We start from the raw sequence: 19,996 nt of genomic DNA, 5'->3' as shown, positions 1-19,996 counted from the left end.
CTTCGGGCCAGGATGTGTCGGCAACCAGCCGATTAAAGTTGGCTAAATATGACACTATGGGCCTCATTCTAAGTTTGGCTGGTGGCGGTCGCCGCCAGCCAAACGGGAACCGCCAAATGGCTGCTCCGCGGTCAGAAGACCGCGGATGCCATTCTGGCTTTCCCGCTGGGACGTCGGGCGACTGCCAAAAGGGCGCCCGCCCGCCGGCCCAGCGGGAAAGACCCTGCAACAAGGAAGCCGGCGGAGTTGCAGGGGTGCGACGGGTGGAGTGGCACCCATCGCGATTTTCACTGTCTGCAAAGCAGACAGTGAAAATCTTTATGGGGCCCTGTTAGGGGGCCCCACGACACCCGTTCCCACCATCCTGTTTCTGGCGGTGAAAACCGCCAGAAACAGGCTGGCGGGAAGGGGGTCGGAATCCCCATGGCGGCGCTGCTTGATTCCCTGGGCCAGGGGAAAACCGGCGGGAAACCGCCAGTTCCCCTTTTCTGACCGTGGCTTTACCGCCACGGTCAGAATGGCCCTGGAAGCACCGCCAGCCTGTTGGCAGTGCTTCCGTCATTTTAGCCCTGGCGGTCGCCGACCGCCAGGGTTAGAATGACCCCCACGTCCTGATTCCCTTGTCGTAAGTCTAATAATTCTCGATCTGCTAACAATGTTACAGTTCTACGATCAAAGACTCCTTCAAACCTGTGAACAAAATTAATCCAGTTGTACAGCAGGGGACTGTCTTTACGCACAAGACAAATAGCCCAGGTAGCTGCATTTCCAGTCAGATATGATAACAAGAAAGCTACTTTGGACTGGGCATCGGGGAAAGTATGTGGTCTGCAGGTGAAGTGTAATTCCACTTGAACCAGGAAAGATTGCGCTTTCAAGGGGTCACCTGAGAAACGTTCTGGGGAACTAAAGGAATAGCTGAAGGAACATTGAGGGAAATGTTTGTCGGATTACCTCCAGAAGTCTGAGAAGAAGGACCTGGCCAATACACACCTGTGGGATTTGGTTCCTTCTTCTCTACCTTATCCTGTAACTGACTCACTCTCTCAGCTAGGCTAGTTGCCAAATCTTTTGATGATACCACCTCTGCTTGGAGCTGAGTGATAGCCTTGACTAGCTCGTCTAGTGTGGCCATGTTGCGAACATACACAAACCAGGAGGATAATCATTTGTTGGCTCACTATTCTGTCAGAGTCACCAGATCCTCGGGGTCTGTGCACGTTCCCAACACTTCCACCACAAGACAGCTCCAATACTCTGATTAGAATTGTCACAGAGTCTAGGAGAGTCCAAATGGGGAAAAGGGGATTAGGAAGGGAACAGCTGGGAACGAGACCTGTAGGAAGCAAAAAGGTTAAAACACACAATATCAAGATTATGTCATATTAATCAGTACTAGGCTATGACTCTAACCATTGTCATTCTGACAACATGGACAACCTAAGCATAGACTTAAATAACTAGGCTTAAAGATGACTAGATACCTGTGAGGAAATCAAGAAAGGATTAAATGCAACTTTCAAATTTAAGAATTATCTTTTGCATGAGGATCAGGAAATAATCTGAATGATTTCTAATCCATCATATGAATCGTGCTTGAGGAACTTATTATGTACATACAACATCACATCTAGAACTCTAGCATTTTTTTTGTTTTCTCAAAATTGCAGGAACATGAATTACGCACATTGCAGATTTTCACAAAGGTTGTTAATACCATGGAATGATTGTGCACCATGAATAACATTAGTTAGACTCGAGAAATAAATTGGGCGTCTTGCCGACTCGGAGGTCACCAAGGAAATGCCATGAAGTGGTAGCGCATAATGAACACCGTGATTTGAAACACAAGAAATGAATTGCGCAAATTGCCGATTGGAGCACCCCCAAGTAAATGCCATGAAATGGTAACGCTCGCTGAATAGCATGAGTTCAACACAAGAAATGAATTGCGCGCTCTGCCGATTCGAATATCAGCCAATAAATGTCATGAAATGGCAACACACAATGAATATCATGAATTATACACAAGAAATTAATCGCACGTCTTGACGATTCGAAACCCACAATGTGAATGCCAATGAATGGTGGCGCACATTGAATATCATGAATTTAACACAAGAAAAGGAATCGCGCGACTTGCCGATTCTAAGACTACCATATGAATAATATGAAATGGTAGCGTACAAGGAATAACATGAATTACACACAAGAATTGAATCGCGCGTCTTGCCGATTCGAACGCCACCATGTAACTGCCAAGAAATGGTAGCGCACAATGAATATCAAGGGTTAAAGCACGAGGAACGAATCGAGCGTCTAGCCGATTCAAATGCCACCGTGTAACTGCCAAGAAATGGTAGCGCACAATTAATATCAAGGGTTAAAGCATGAGCAACGAATCGCGCATCTTGCCAATTCGAATATTAACATGTAAATGCCAGAAAAAACCCAGAGCATATTCACACGCACAAGGTAAAATCTCCCAAAATGAAAATTAGGCCCAAGAGCTCGGATGCCTTCGAAAACGGGATCAGGGGCCTAGCCCGACCTCCGTCTTACCGCCCTTGTAAGGAAATGGCTCCCTGTTGCAGTTACCCCCCACTTTTTGCCTGATACTGATGCTGACTTGACTGAGAAGTGTGCTGGGACCCTGCTAACCAGGCCCCAGCACCAGTGTTCTTTCACCTAAAATGTACCATTGTTTCCACAATTGGCACACCCCTGGCACACAGATAAGTCCCTTGTAAAAGGTATAAGTGGTACCAAGGGCCCTGTGACCAGGGAAGGTCCCTAAGGGCCGCAGCATATGTTGTGCCACCCTAAGGGACCCCTCACCTAACACATGCACACTGCCATTGCAGATTGTGTGTGTTGGTGGGGAGAAAAAGGCAAAGTCAACATGGCATCCCCCTCAGGATGCCATGCACACAAAATGCTGCCTGTGGCATAGGTAAGTCACCCCTCTAGCAGGCCTTACAGCCCTAAGGCAGGGTGCACTATACCACAGGTGAGGGCATAGCTGCATGAGCAATATGCCCCTACAGTGTCTAAGTCTATTCTTAGACATTGTAAGTACAGTGTGGCCATATTAAGTATATGGTCTGAGAGTTTGTCAAAAACGAACTCCACAGCTCCATAATGGCTACACTGAATACTGGGAAGTTTGGTATCAAACTTCTCAGAATAAAAACCCACACTGATGCCAGTGTTGGAATTATTAAAAAATGCACACAGAGGGCATCTTAGAGATGCCCCCTGTATTTTACCCAATTGTTAAGTGCAGGACTGACTGGTCTGTGCCAGCCTGCTGCTGAGAGACGAGTTTCTGACCCCATGTAGTGAGGGCCTTTGTGCTCTCTGAGGACAGAAACAAAAGCCTGCTCTGGGTGGAGGTGCTTCACACCTCCCCCCCTGCAGGAACTGTAACACCTAGCAGTGAGCCTCAAAGGCTCAGGCTTCGTGTTACAATGCCCCAGGGCACTCCAGCTAGTGGAGATGACAGCCCCCTGGACACAGCCCCCACTTTTGGCGGTAAGTTCAGGGGAGATAATGAGAAAAACAAGGAGGAGTCACCCACCAGTCAGGACAGCCCCTAAGGTGTCCTGAGCTGAGGTGACCCCTGCCTTGAGAAATCCTCCATCTTGAGTTTGGAGGATTCCCCCAATGGGATTAGTGATGTGCCGCCCTCCCCACAGGGTGGAGGCACAAAGAGGGTGTAGCCACCCTCAAGGACAGTAGCCCTTGGCTCCTGCCCTCCCAGACCTAAACACACCCCTAAATTCACTATTTAGGGGCTCCCCAGAACCTAGGAAACTAGATTCCTGTAACCTGAAGACGAAGAAGGACTGCTGACCTGAAGCCCTGCAGAGAAGACGGAGACACCAACTGCTTTGGCCCCAGCCCTACCGGCCTGTCTCCCCACTTCGAGAAAAACTGCAACAGCGACGCATCCCCCAGGGTCCAGCGACCTCTGAAGCCTCAGAGGACTACCCTGCATCTAAAAGGACCAAGAAACTCCTGAGTACAGCGGCCCTGTTCAACCAACCTGCAACTTTGCAACAAAGAAGCAACTTTTAGAGACCACACGTTTCCCGCCGGAAGCGTGAGACTTTCCACTCTGCACCCGACGCCCCCGGCTCGACCTGCGGAAAACTAACTCTACAGGGAGGACTCCCCGGCGACTGCGAGCCCATGAGTAGCCAGAGTTGACCCCCCTGAGGCCCCACAGCGACGCCTGCCGAGGGAATCCAGAGGCTCCCCCTGACCGCGAATGCCTGTTTCAAGGCACCCAATGCCTGGAAAACACACTGCACCCGCAGCCCCCAGGACCTGAAGGAACCGAACTCCAGTGCAGGAGCGTCCCCCAGGTGGTGGCTACCCCTGAGGAGCCCCCCCCTTGCCTGCCTGCATCGTTGAAGAGACCCCCGGGTCTCCCCATTGAATCCTATTGCAAACCCGATGCCTGTTTGCACTCTGCACCCGGCCGCCCCTGTGCCGCTGAGGGTGTACTTTCTGTGCCTGCTTGTGTCCCCCCAGGTGCCCTACAAAACGCCCCCTGGTCTGCCCTCCGAAGTCGCGGGTACTTACCTGCTGGCAGACTGGAACCTGGGCACCCCTATTTCCATTGAAGCCTATGTGTTTTGGGCACCACTTTGACCTCTCCACCTGACCGGCCCTGAGCTGCTGGTGTGGTAACTTTGGGGTTGCCTTGAACCCCCAACAGTGGGCTACCTTGGACCCAACTTTGAACCCTGTAAGTTCTTTACTTACCTGTGAACCTAACAAATACTCACCTCCCCCAGGAACTGTTGATTTTTGCAGTGTCCACTTTTAAAATAGCTTATTGCCATTTTTGCCAAAACTGTACATGCTATTGTGATGATTCAGAGTTCCTAAGATACCTGAGTGAAATACCTTTCACTTAAAGTATTGTTTGTAAATCTTGAACCTGTGGTTCTTAAAATAAACTAAGAAAATATATTTTTCTATATAAAAACCTATTGGCCTGGAATTGTCTTTGAGTGTGTGTTCCTCATTTATTGCCTGTGTGTGTACAACAAATGCTTAACACTACCCTCTGATAAGCCTACTTCTCGACCACACTACCACAAAATAGAGCATTAGAATTATCTCTTTTTGCCACTATCTTACCTCTAAGGGGAACCCTTGGACTCTGTGCATGCTATTCTTACTTTGAAATAGTACATACAGAGCCAACTTCCTACAGCCCTGATCACGGATCACCAATGTAAACGAAGGGCAAAGGCCTGGAAGATCAAAGTAGGCCTCCGGAACAGGAGCTCAGGAAGTTGCTGCTGCTCTGCACCGGGACCTCTGAATAGTGAGCATGTGGAGCTGGGCTGACTCCCTTTTATAGAGTCTTAGCCCAGCCCACCAACCTCACCCAGGCATGCTGCAGGGAAAGCTTCTAGAAGGCCCTGGAAAGGGACCACACCCTGACACAGTCTGAAAGCCTGCAGCAGTACATTGCATGTGAAAGGTATTTATTTGCATGCTGAACAAAAGTCTTCAGGATTGAACTCTGTAATGCAAAAGGTTAAACAACATCATGTCAGCACAATGCATAAAATATGTTTGCTTGAAATAGTTAGATTTTTGCATTCTAGTCGCCCGTAGAGCACGCACTGCCCTGAGGTTGACAGAGAGTCTATGTTCCTCGGTGTACGAGGCTTTTTTCGGCTCCGAAGCCGTTTTTTTCGGCACCTAAATGCCCATGATGATGGAAGGCCTCGGCTCCGAAAGGCTTTTTCGAGGCTTCGTCGACTCGAAGAGTCGATGCTGAGTTTTTTCGGTGATGGATTCTCGGCTCGAGTCCGAAGACTTCGCCACGATTTTGGCATTTTTTGGTGCCGAAGGTGGAACTTGGTCACCGCTTAATTTTTTATGGGTCGAGCCATGGCCTTCCGGCAGTGGCGTCCCGAGGCCTTATGCTTCTTAGGCTGACTGTGGGCTTGGGCCGGGGCAGGTGTACTCACGTGTTGGCCTGCTGTAGGCGGTCAGTCTGCGTTGGAGTTGTCCGATCCCGATCCTTGGATGAAGAGAGCCATCTCCTCCTCTTCGACGGCATCTGCATCCGCCTCGCCCTCCGATCCCTCAAGGTCTTCTTCGATCGAAAGGACTTGCAGGCCTCGTAAGTATCTTCCCTGTGCTCCGGTGACAAGCACAGATTACAGACCCAATGTTGGTCTTTATATGGATACTTGGCGTGGCACTGTGGGCAGAAACGGAAAGGGGTCCGGTCCATTAGACTTCGACGTCTTCTGCAGTCGGGCCAACCAGGCCGCATTTGGGCGGGGGATCCCTGAAGGGCCACCGAAGCTGTGTTTCACCAGTGTCGATATGTCGATGCAAGGTGTTTCCCGATCGAAAACAATACCAACGCTTTTCAGTGAAATCTAGTCTTTTTCCGATTCGAATAACGGAGCGAAGAGGAACACGTCCGAACCCGATGGCGGAAAGAAAACAATCTAAGATGGAGTCGATGCCCATGCGCAATGGAGCCGAAAGGGAGGAGCTAATCGGTCCCGTGACTCGAAAAGACTTCTTCGAAGTAAAACAACTTGTAACACTCCGAGCCCAACACTAGATGGCAGGAACAGTGCACAGCATGTGTATCTGCAGCTACACATGCCATCGAACATATATATATATATATATATATATATATATATATATATATATATATATATATATATACATAAATATATATATATTTTACCTAGTGGCAATTTTTTTACTTGCCTACATCTTTGGTGCCGGTTAAAGACATCTTCACAAAATTTTCCAAAAAAGCAATTGTCTGTCTCATCAGCTAGTTTCTGAAAAGATTCAGGGTGATCCATCAAGCGGGAGCTGAGAAAAAGGGGGGTTAAAAAAGGTGCTTTTCTATGTTAATTCCCACAGGGATTTTGAACAGGAATAGCGCCCAAACCACTGGACAGAATTACACCAAATTTGGCAGGAAGGTAGCTCTCATTCCTGAAAGTGCCCTTTTTGTTATGTGGTGTAAATATGTTTAGTAGTTTTCAAAATATTTAAGAGAAAACAAATTTGTATTTATAGGGACGTGAAGGCTCCGCGGACCCTCTTGGTCTTATATAGAAAAAAGGTGAAAAAAACAAAAGGGGCCGAGGTAGGGACACCCTGACCCCTTAGCTCTGGTGCTAGGGTCCCAGAAGGGCACTGCCACCCCCCCAAAAAAAAAACATTTTTTTAACATTTTCGGCATGAGCTGCTTCGAATCTGCCAAAAATAAAAAAACAAGTGTGGGCTTCCGTGCTTGTTTAATGGCAAGCCCTGGGTGGGCCAGGTCCCGCAGGCACTAAAATTGTGAATGCGGGGGGGCGTGGGCTGCCCGACCCCTGCCCCCAACACACAGCCCCAGAGGCCACCATCTTTCCGGGTCATATTGTGAAAAAGAAATGTGGGGCCCCCCCGCAGCCCTAGGGACCACCACCTCCCAGGAGCAGATTGTGAAAATGAAATGTGGGGGGCCGTCCCGGCCCCTCCGCAGACCTGGACACAGCCACCTAACCGGGCCACAACATGCAAAGAATTGCGGGGGCAGAGTAGCGCCCGCCTCCGGGGCAGATTGTGAAAAAGAAATGCGAGGGTGTAGCCCAGCACCCACTCTCTCCCTCACCCCCTCCCTGCAGCCCAAGGGACTGCCACCTCCCCAGGGCACAATGTGTACAAAGTGGGATGGAAGAGAGAGAGAGACAGACAGTCATTGAAATGGTCTCTCCATGCAATGGCTTCAAATAGTAAGACTAGTAAGGTGTTTGGTACCAATTTTATACTTACATTGGGATGCAGAGCAGAACAGAGTCACTGGTCAAGGTCTTGTGCTGTCACTTAGTAGGCTGAAGGTTCAAATCCTAGTATCGCTTGGGAGTGTGTTTGTTTATTTACTGGTGTTTTGACTGCTAAACCTTTCTAGTGAGTGCTTTCCAATCACATGCGTGGGTTGACTGTCAGAGGTATGTCTGGATGCATCACAGCAAGTATGGCCTAAAGGTTAAGGTCACAGAGCCTCACAATGAAAGTTGACAATTCTACTCCAGGTGTGTCCGTGGTCATTTTCCTTCTTTAATTTCTTTTAAACTTCAAAAGTTTAAGGTTTATACTGAAAAGTGACAAATACATTTTTCTTTTCAATTTGTTCAGAAATATCTCATTCTAAGTATATCAATCATTAAAGGCTAAAAAGAAACCTCTATCTATCTCCCTCTCACTCTCATTCCCTCTCTCTGTCTCAATTCCTCTTTCAATCTCTTTCTCCACTCACACACCCACTCAGACCCTTACGCACCCACTCACGGTCCCACTCAGACACTCACAGACCCACTCACAGACCCACTCACACCCTTATGCACCCACTCACAGTCGCACTCAGACACTCACACACCCACTCACAGACCCACTCAGACACTCACGCACACACTCACAGACCCACTCAGACTCTTACACACCTACTCACAGACCCACTGAAACCCTCACACACCTACTCACAGACCCACACAGACACTGACACACCAACTAAGACACTGATGCAACCGATCTCACACCCAGACAAACACTCTCACAGCCACTTTCACCCCCAGATAACCATCTCACACCTATTCTCACGCCCAGAGAGAGGGGCCAGGGCCAACTCCCACAGTGCACGGCCAAAGGCCGTGCGCACCATGGTGTTGGGTGTTTAGGGGGGTTGGCCACAGGGTCTACTGCAGGTCAGGCCTCGCGGCCAACCTCCCGCCGCGCACAGCCTTGGGTCGTGTGTGCCAGTGGTTGGATTAACCTCTAGTAATAAAAATAACTTTGTGTTCAGAAAAACAAAGAAATTCACTGAAAAAAACAAAGGTTGCAGGGACGTTATAGTTAGTAAATAGAATTTAAAAAACATAGAGATTCACCTGTTGTAGTTAGAGTTATCTCAAGTAACTATAACTCGTGCCCTAAGGTAACTATAACTTGCGCCCTCGCCATGCACTGCTAATTACTCCACAAATTACTGCCCTCATGACACCTTTGATAACATCATTGATCATATCAATGTAATATTTGCAGTCACATTTTTGACGAAAAACTGTGTATGGCGGGGGCATGAGTTATAGTTACCTTAGGGCACGAGTTATAGTTACTTGAGATAAATAACTAAAACAGGTGAATTTCTATTGTTTTGTATGTTTATAGTGTGAGCCTAACTATAACATCCTTGTAACTTGTATTTTTTTAAGTGAAATAAATCCAATATTTAGGAGGCTTGTGTTTCATTTCATACATGTGATAGCTTCCGTACCTGTAGTCTTGTGAGATGTTCCATGTGAGCCACAGCCGGAAGCTTAGCATGTCGGCATCTAATGCAAGCACATATGCTTCTCTTCCCAGTCCTCCTCTACTGCTGGGGTGTCCTCTAGTTCATCATTTGTATACTTAGGTGAATGACTATGGAGGGTTAAAGCATTCGCATTATTCCATGATACCCTGCAGGGGTGTAGAAGGAGGATGTTCCATGACAGATGAAGGCTGGGGCTGCTCCCAGCACAGTTGTTCACAATGGGGGATTCATTTTAGATTTCACTGTATTACTGCACTTCCTGATTTACTTGGTGATGGATGAGGAATGGGAGTTTGAACAGCGTTGTGAAGAACTTGGCACTGGAACTTGATATCTGAAGATTTCTGACGACAACAACAGTATATTTTGCGTTCTACATCAATGACCATAGTACATTTATTTCCAACCAATTATGTGCATACTCAATGGACTGGAGGTCAGAATTTCTCTGTTTTTTGTTATTTAATACATGAAACATGCCTCGAGGCTTCATGCAGCCAAATGCTCACCGTTCGCCTTGTCCCTGGTTGATCTTCATATTCTGATGTTGGCAAACTAGAGCTTTCTCCCTGGCTTCCATCACCTGAGGCATCAGAAGTCTGGTCTGAGTTGTTCCTTGATCTCTGTGGAGAAAAATAATACTTGAGATTTTAAAATATACAGAACCCAACATCTAGGACTATTCACAATCAGCCACGTTACTGATGGATTGAGTCTCTATGTTTAGTATTTAAAGTTACAAAGTGAGTCAGCTGAAGCTGGGTTAGTAAATGGAATACTGCCAGAGTCTAAAGTGGATGTAATTAATTTAGGATCCGCTTTCCATTTTGCGTGACATTTATCACTAGGGCAGGACACGGTAGAAAGTGTATTTACTCTTATTGCTCTATAGGCCGTGTACACCTAACATCATGCTGCATCTTCGTCCATGACCATCACTGCGTACAGTCAAATCTACTGGGAGACATTTGAGCACACTCCTTGGCCAGGGGTCTTGGCTAAGCCTGTTCCAACCCACTGGAGTCCAGTCCACTTCATAAGCCTGGCTCTCAAGAGATATTCATCTATGGAATTGCACATGCAGCTGTCCTGTGCCAGCATTCACTTTCATGAGATCCCAAATCCCAAGCTAGACTGTTCTGGAGCACCAGATGCCACCAGCTACTCTTGCATATGGTGATGATGCAGAGCAGCTAGGGAAGAATGTCAAGAGTACCTTTGAGGATGTGATCCACTCCTAACAATTCCCTGTCCGAAGACCACAGAAACAATGTGAGCTTGCTATGCTCTGCTCGGTGCTCACACATCTGCACCATTACTGGCTAAAAGGAGACCCCTGGATGTTGAGGTATCCGGATGGTCCAGTGGCTAGGTTATTGTGGGTTGACTTCATGCAAGGTTTTCAGATTCCATACAATGTGCTACTCAAGGGCAGTTAGGTAGAGAATTAAGGATGCATGGAGAAGCCCAGGGAGAGGGCAGAAAAACAAGACTAAGAAGTTACGTTGCAGAATGATAGGCCATTTAGCAAAACACCAATTAAAAGGCCTCATTGTATTGACCCTGGCAATAGCTCCTAAGAAAACATTGCACGAGTTTTGTTTGATTCATCACCTTTCTTGGCCTGAAGAGGCATCAGTAAATTACTTTATTGGCTAATTAAAATGACATACACCAGCATTGGCACAGCCATGGAATGGGAGATTGCTGGTCCAGCCAGGTGACATTCAGCTCCTGGGGACTGAATTTGAAGGGTTCCACTACATGGACAGGTCCATGTCCAATGGATAATTGTGGCCTGGGCGATCTTTGAGAAATTCAGAACCTGTGCGAAGTGCGTTGAGAGACAGCTGTCCATGCCTGAGCAGGGGTGGCATTCCCTCAACAATCAGTGATGGTTGGCAGGGGCACCACAGACTGAGGACGCTAGAACTGGCGGTGGAAACATTTGGTGTTCCATTAGCCGAAGAAATGACAGAATGGCCTGCTACTAACTTGACTTTGCTAGGCACAGAGCTGGACTCTGTTTAGATGGTGTTATGACTGCTGGGAGGAGAGACTGGCTCTTTGAAATGTTTGATATAGAAAGTGATGGGTGAGAAGAAATGTGAGTTGAGGAAACGGCAACAGGTGCTAGGGCACTTAACCGTCACTTGTGGAGTGGTGGCCCTGCTTCGGGAATTGTTTCAGGCAACTGACATGTGCCATGAGAAGGGCAACAAAACCACTCCAAGGATTGCGAATGACAGACAGAATTAAACAGGACTTGACAACAAAGATTGCCGCACCAAGCGCCACCTACGTTAAAGCTGGGCCTCGCAGCGCTATGAGCTGTTTGCACTACTGAAACGTCTGTGGAAGCTGAAAGCTTGAATTGTGGTGCTTCAGCATCGAATGCAGATCACTCTGAACTGTCTTGGACTGAGGTCAGGGCTGGATCATTCATGGGACCACGTCTGGCACCTGAGCATAGGAATTGAGATAGGCGCTCAGTGAACTCCTCTGGTCCTCCAAGAGTTATTAATGCCTGCCTGAAAGCAGTGACATATCCATGATCTATATCACTGAAACAGTGAGCGCGTTGTATGCCGCTTTTTAGCAGCATGCAAAAAGCATTGGCAAAGCCATAGGTCTCGTCTTTGGCACCTATAGGCTTTCTGAATTACTTTTGGTTATGCTCTTCGCCATCGGCCTTTGTCCCGATGCTGTGCACCATTGTCAAAATGAATGAATTAAAAAGGACAAGTGATGCATGCATGTGAGATGATGTATCCGTGGGCATGCATCAGAATGCATGTGCGTGCCAGCGAAATGATGCAGTAGCCATTGGCTTTCATTTTTTATTTACCGACCCGAGATGGCAGATGCCACTGGGATTTGGAAATAAAAACATTTTGGTGCAAAAGTGAACAATTTTAAAGAAACGAAAGGACTATAAAGTTTGGGGGTAACGGAAGAGGGAATGGGGGTGAATTGCAGAACAAGAACTCGTCTTCAGGTTTATTTCTATTGGTTGTGTGTCCTAATGGTGACATGCATAAATCAGCATACCGGATGGAGCCGGGATAGTGTCAAACTTTGAAATTTTACCAACCTAGTGAACCCTGCATATCTCTGGGGTCAAAGGTCCTGGGTGGTGCAAGCAGAAATGGGAGCAATGAGCACAGCATCTTTGAGCAGCCCTCATACTTGAAGACGTCATTCTTGTAACATCAACTATTTCCTCCTCCCTGCGTCTGTGAGAAAAGGCTGGTGAAGTGTGTAGTGTTCTTAGGATTGTGAGCACTAGTCCCCCGCGGTCCTGAGCGGACTCAATGAAAGAATTACGCAATCATTTGGGGGGTGTTAAGGTGTGGTTATTAGTGGTTACGAGCTAATGAGTTTCTGTGTGAATGTTGCACACTGATGCAGAAAGATGTTGGCTACGAGCTCCACGTGTGTCATGTTTTTGAGCACGCTTCCGAGCTGAGGAGAAAACGACAACTGGCGACAAGTAGGGGGATATATGCTACAAAGAAACAAGACTGCTGTTCCTCAGAGTTTGGTAGGTTATAGCAAACTGCTTGTGCGTGCCACATGAGCCCCAACCCGGTTCAAAGAAGCCTACACTTGGTGTATGTGGAGTGCAAGCTCCACTCCAGCCCATACGAGGCCTCGTAGAGAAGTTGAAGGCCTAGCAGAGGAGTGCCATTGGAAAAACCCGTCAAGGCTTGCCTGCTGGGCTGAAGAAGAATACAGTGCTGTGCCACTACATCAAGCTATCATTCACACAAAAAGAACTCTAACGGCAGTAACAATCAGGTGCAACATACAAGGCAGCAACAACCAGGTACGAAAAATAGAAATGTACTCACCAGAGAAGTAAAACTCTTTACGATTTCAACGTTGGACGTGACATACTGGACAGGATGATCTGTGCAAAGTGGAAAGTGGCATCCTCTACGTTCTGAATCTCACCCTGAGCAAATCGACTCAAACACACGGCCCACCGCTATCAAAGTCACAGGTTGGACTGAGAGTGGTGAAAGCTCTCGAAACAGCATGAAGAAATTATTTGAACACAGAAAAACAAAAGCAAAGACCAGAACACGCAAGAAACAGATAATGCATTTACTGTAAATAAGTTAATGAGCCACATGATCGTTAAATGAGTCAGATGACCTGAACTGAAATACGAAGCTGGTACTTCCAATAGGGGGGGATTCAGGTGCACAAGGAGCGCTGCCTGAACAGCACACACTCTCAACGGCAGTAGGAGGAGACGCGAAGCACACCACAGCCACTTTTATAAAAGCACCTCGGCCGAAAAGCAAAATGTTGGCTCCAGATGGACCACATGGATCAAGACTTTTGATGACTTCGTAGATGCTCTGGAAAAAGTAAATGCTGAGAAAATCATTAAATACTTAAAGAATCTTGCTAGTGATGGATTAAAAGAAGTAATAAAGAAAATCTCACAGACTGAGACAATGTACTGTCAGATGAAGGAAGCATTAGGAGCCAAGTTCAATGCAATGCCAAACATCAACTATGAAAGGTACATTTTCAATCAAGCGAGACAACAGGGAGGTGAAACGATGGATGAGTTTGTTGAGAGACTTGATGTGCTTCTCAAACACTGTAAGTTTAGTGACTTTAATGATGAAGAAGGCAGGGGCCTCAGAGTCGTCGATGGTTGTTTGTCGGACTTGTTCAGAAGACGCATGTTGAGAGAGATGCTCAGTTTAGTAAAAGTACTAATTGCTGCCAGAGCCGAGGAATGAGCACATCATCAAGCCACCGACATGGAAGTGGGAGCAGCAAAAAGTGAATCAGCATTAATCATGAGGAGCAAACACAAGCACCAAGTAGATGCCCCTGAGTCGACATCCTCGAAGAAAGAAAGATTGTGTTTGCGGAGCAGATTTTCATTTCTACATGAAGGCAATTGTCCAGCCATTGGACAGATGTGCAAAGGTTGCAGAAAGGAGAACCTCTTCATAACGGAAAGCAATTGCACCATGGGGAGATGGGAAAATGGAAGCTAGAAGGTTTCAGAAGCATTCTCACCACTCCCACAAACACAAAGAGCAACCTCAACTGCGACACATGGAAGTTAAACAAAGTTGATCATCATCAAGTTCATCCTGTAAGAATTCGGGGACTTCACTGTTGAGCGACAGTGAACAGGATGAATGCGCAATGATCGTATCTAAACAAAAGCGGTGTGCACACGTGGGCCTTTTCGCTTGCAAAGATGACAGCAAACGAGAAAAGCAAGTGAGTCAACTAAACAAAAGAATTCATATGGACATTGCTCCAAGATCAAACTAAATGTTAATGGGTGACCCATAACCTGTTGACGGCACTGCATCGGTCTACATCATGCTAGTCAAACAATTCAACAATTTGTCACTTGTACCATGACTCAAAGAGTCAAATATGAAGGGGTACACATGGGCTGTTTCCAAACCATTGTACAGTCAAGGATCATTCACAGTGACCTTGCGGTATAAGATGCCTGAGCAGGTTCTAATCCACGTTCTACAAGGTACTTCATCCGGTGCATGTCTACGTAGTTTTGCAACTGCTGCTGACATGGGGCTGATATCTATCAATCACAACCTAAATACACCATCTGAATTTGTGAGTCAGTTTCCGTCACTATGTTATGGCCTAGGAAGGCTTAAGACAATGAAGATGTAACTTCACATTAACAAAGACATCCAGCCTGTTGCACAAGGGTACCGAAGAATACCATTTCACCTAAAAGCAACAGATGAGGAGGAACTAGAAATGTTGTTAAAACACAACATTTTCAAGCGGTCTACTGGTCTTCCACCATGGGTGTCGCCCATAGTGGTAGTGCCGAAAAAGGACAGTGCAGGTGCAGTGCACATGTGTGTGGTTATGTGCCGAGCGAACAAAGCAATTGAGAGAGAAGGACATCCTCATCCGCACTTTGCAGATATGATCATGCAGCTGAACGGAGCCAAAGTCTTCACCTGTCTTGACTTGAACAAGGGATACCATCAACTTGAATTGGAAGAAAACCGTACATACATTACCACTTTTTCAACTCTTTTGGTTTGTTCAGATGCAAAAGATTGAGCTTTGGAGAGTCATGTACTGCAGAAATATTCCAAGATGTGATATGTAGAATAATTCAAACTGTTAAACATGCTTTCAATTACAGTGATGATATACCGGTATTTGGAACACTATGGAAGGAGCATGATAAGGCTCTCAAATTAGTGTGTCAGTTACTTACAAATGCAGGTCTCACAATAAATGCAGGAAAGTGTGAATGTCACAAAAACAAACTCAAGTTCTTTGGGCACATATTTTCTGATGAGGGGATGACTCCTGATCCAGATAAGGTATGAGCACTGTCAGTCGCCAGTCCCCCACAAGATGTCACCATGTTACTGCCCTTCTTGGCCAGCTATTGTTCAAGGAACATTTGTGGCTGTGCTACAGTGAATGCCCATTTGCAGGACCTGACCAAACAAAATGCCCTGTTCTGTTTGTCCTTTAAATGTGGCCAAGGTTTCAAAAGAATAAATCATGCGATTGAAAATGCAACTGAGATGGCCTGATTTGATCCTAAACTACACACTGAGATTGTTGTTGATCCTTGCTCAGCATAATAGACATCCAAATGCTCGGAGACAGACTGTGGCATGCACCAGCAGAAGTGTGTCTGACACAGTGAGTGCCTATTCCCAGAAGGACAAAGAGAGTCTGACTGTGGTGTGGGCCTCTGAACATTTTCATGTTTTTCTGTATAGAAAGCATTTCACGATTATCACAGACCACCAAGCGCTGCTCACTATATTCAGAAATCCAAAAGCCAAGATGTCCCCTCACACTGAGAGGTGGGGGTTGTGGTTAAAAGAGTACGACTATACAATCATGCATAAGCCTAGTGAACCAAAACCCTGCACATTATTTCTCACCAGTACCACTACAGCAACACAGCCCAACATTGAAAACTGCTGAGGAATACATCAACTTCACTGTAAGGTCAGCACGCCAGTAACCTTATTGATCAAACAGATTGTTGCCGCTCCAACTATCGCTAAAGATATGCTTGCCCTTAAAAAAAAAGACATTCAATGCAATCATGGAGACACAGTGTTCGACCTCTGAGTGTTAAAATTGAATTTCAAAAGTATTGAAATGTACAAGATGAACTGTCACTAAAGTAGGCATTGTGCTAAGAGGTTCCAGGATTGTCATACCCGAGAGTCTGAGAAAGTAAATCACTGAACTTGCTCATGAGGGACATTTTGCCATTGTTGCCACCAAAAGAGCCCTCAGAGATAGAGTGTGGTTCCCTCACTTGGATGAGAGAGTTGAGAGGGAACTAAAAGAGTCATTTATGCAATTGCCTTTCCCCAAAGGTGACCCAGAACCCACAAACCTTGTCTGATCTTCCTGCATGTGAGTGGAAAATAGTTGCTATAGACCTATTTGGGTCCCTTGCAAATGGACACCATCTAAAGGAGGTCATTGACGAGCATTCCCATTTTCATCTGGTAGAGGATATATCATCAACAACCCACGACCAAGTCATTGAGCGGCTGGACAACATATTTGCAGTGTGGGGCATACTGGACACTCTCAAGTCTGACAATGGTCCACCATTCTATAGCAAGGAGTTTAAGGAGTTTCTGACTAGACTTGATGTCAAGCAGCAGAAAAGCACATCCTTGTGGCCTCAGGCTAATGGTGTTGTGGATGGTTTTATAGGAACCCTGAAATGAGTGATCCAGCGTGCATTGATGGAGGAAATAGAGCTAAGTTAGGCATTACGTCAAGCCCTCTGTGCCTATCGTTCGACTCCTCACCGGTGACAGTCCTGCCACCTTGATGTTTGGGAGAGTTATAAGAACCAAGCTACCACAATGGATCACTGAATTAAATCAGAATGATGAAGAGGTTTGTGCTACTGACACTGATCAAAAAAGTCAAATGAAGACATATGCTGATCAATGTCGGCGAGCTCATGAGATCGCCTTTGACAAAGGTAACTGGGTACTCGTGAAACAAAAATAGAAGCAAAATACAGAGCCTCCATTTGATTATGAACCTCTGAAAGTTGAGACATGGAAGGGACACATGATAACTGGGCAATGTACTGGCAAATCCTTCACGAGAGACTCGTCACATTTCGAGAACCTGTCTTGACGATCATCGGTCCCTGTAATACCAGATGAGGCTGCTCTACCTGAAGGCCCAGATCAGACATTTAATCCTGTGCCCTCGGAGTCCAATTCAGGTACAGTTCAACTACTTTATACCATACGGTCTGGCCGAATCATGCGAGCACCTTGAAGACCAATCAAAGGAATATAATGCTGCTATTGTTTATACCTTTTTATTTAAAAATGTAGTGTCTTAGGATTGCGAGCACTAGGATCCTGCGGTCCTGGGCAGACTTAATGAAAGAATTACACAATCATTTGGGAGGTGTTAAGATGTGGTTGTTAGTGGTTATGAGCTAATGAGCTTCAGTTTGAATGTTGTAAGCTGATGAATATAGACGTTGGCTATGAGGTTCGTGTGTGGAATCCTCTTGTGAATGCTCCCGGGCTGCGGAGGATGCACCATAGTGTACTCTGACACTTGAAAAAAAGTTTTCAATGAATGTGTGATATGTTTGTAAGCAAGGACCTACGGCTCCCTACTTCTGACACTGGAGCTGATAGCTGGTGACTTTATTGTCAAAAGAAACTATCAGGTAAATCTTTCCAGACCGCCTCAACTACAGTAGGCAACAGTCAAGTAAAAGTAGACTGTTGGAAACAAATCCACGTCAGTCAGTTCCCAGTGCTGCTCTTTTGGAGCGCTCGCTGCTTCTGCCAACTGATGCTGAGGTCATGCCCGACCTTTGTAACATTAGTGTGTGTGATTTGTGTGCACATGAAGGTGGGTACATGCATGTCAGTCGCAGCCCGTCCTTTAGGGCAGAGGGGCCACGCCCCCCTACCTTTTGCCCCTCATGAAGAGTGCCTGTCACACTGAGCAAAGGTCAGCCTGACAGACACTGTTCATTTTCAGATCAGGCAGCCAGGAACGAGACATGCGTGATTTGCACAGACTCCTGGTTGCCTGAGCTGAACTTTTCTGGGCTGAAGTGGTCACAGCTCCTATGGGCGTGATCTCCTCAGCTCAGCAAAGATGCCTCGGGGCCCATCCCCTCAGTGACGTGGGGAAGCGTCACCCATTGACTCCGACCTGGGCGCTTCAGGTTTAAGCCCTGAAGCGTCTAGGGCGAGTGTCAATCAGTGACACCTCGTCACAGAGTGGGGTGGGGTCAGAAGTCTCAGTTACCCCATCCCACTCTGTGACGAAGTTGGGACTGTTGCCTTCCCTCATTGGCTGACCTAAGGTCAGCCAGTCAGGGAAGGCAGCAGTCCCAACCCTCCTGGGACCTCCGAAGCAGAGCTGAAGGTAAGTGTGTGTGTGTGTTTTCTTTTTTAATGAATGCTTGGTGCGTGCGTGTATGTTTGAATATTTGATGAGTGTTGTGAATAGATGTGCGGGTGCGCATTTGTGAATGATGGAGTGTGAGTGTGCTTCCCGCCCACCCCCTCCCTCCTAAAATTACAGGCCGCCACTGATGCATGTGTATGCGCTGGAGTATTTAAGGGTCTGTGTAAACGGACTAAGTATGTGTTTGTGCAGGGGTTGCATAGCAGTATAACCATTTTGTCACCAAGGCTGAGCAATATATACAGAAAATCAGGAACGAGAAAAAAGAGATACGTGAAAGGGGGTTGCATGAGTGTGAAATAACTCAGTTGCTTAGTGGTAATCCTCAGAAACCAGAAACAGAAAAATCAATTTCCTCTCACCCACCACTAAAGGGGAGGGGGGTAAGTAAGGAAAGCAGGACTGTGTTGGGGGAGCCTATGGATCGGACTAATGAAGATTACTGATAAGTAACCAGATCAATACCTACCTCATCCATCAGCCTTCACAAATTGTGTGTATACCCAAACCAACAACCCACGGAAGGAAATTGATAACTGAGACAAAAATCTGAAGCACCATATTTTTTATTGAACCAGAATATATATATATATATATATATATATATATATATATATATATATATATATATATATATATATATATATTTATATATTACCAAGTGGCGAATGCCATTAGGTGGTTACAGTCACATCAGCTAGGGTCTGGAAAGTTTCAGGGTGATCCGTCAAGCGGGAGCTGAGAAAAAGGGGGGTTAAAAAAGGTGCGTTTCCCATGATAATTCCCACAGGGATTTTGAATAGGAATAGCGCCCAAACCACTGGACAGAATTACAACAAATTTGGCAGGAAGTTAGTTCTTGGTCCAGAAAGCGCCTTTTTTGTTATTTAGTGTAAATCCGTTCAGTAATTTTCGAAAAAACAAATATGTATATATAGGGACGTGAAGGGTCCGCGAACCCTCCCAGTCTTATACTGAGATCTGGCTGTCTGCCAACACTTTAATAAGAAAGTGTTGGCAGACAGCTTGGGATTCAACTTCAGCCGAGTCTCAGAAAAAAAGGTGAAAAAACCAAAAGGGGCCTGACTCCTTAGCTCTGGAGTTTTTGGCATGAGCCGCAGCAAATCCACCAAAACTTTAAAAAACAAAAAC

The 19,996-nt window shown here is 46.3% G+C and overlaps 1 protein-coding gene across 2 annotated transcripts in view; it reads right to left on the bottom strand.

Moving 5' to 3' along the window:
* Window positions 1–19,996, bottom strand: part of LOC138293602 (serine-rich adhesin for platelets-like) — a 620,895-nt gene that overhangs the window by 372,000 nt on the left and 228,899 nt on the right. For both annotated transcript variants that reach the window (XM_069232871.1, XM_069232872.1), the window contains exon 9: window positions 9,874–9,987. In XM_069232871.1, coding sequence (XP_069088972.1) covers window positions 9,874–9,987 — 114 coding nt within the window. The remainder of the gene's footprint in view (window positions 1–9,873; window positions 9,988–19,996) is intronic.

Source organism: Pleurodeles waltl, chromosome 4_2 (genome assembly GCF_031143425.1).
Source record: "Pleurodeles waltl isolate 20211129_DDA chromosome 4_2, aPleWal1.hap1.20221129, whole genome shotgun sequence".
In the NCBI taxonomy this organism is placed as follows: domain Eukaryota; kingdom Metazoa; phylum Chordata; class Amphibia; order Caudata; family Salamandridae; genus Pleurodeles; species Pleurodeles waltl.
The sequence above is the reverse complement of the archived record's forward strand: the minus strand, read 5'-3'. Positions and strand labels throughout refer to the sequence as shown.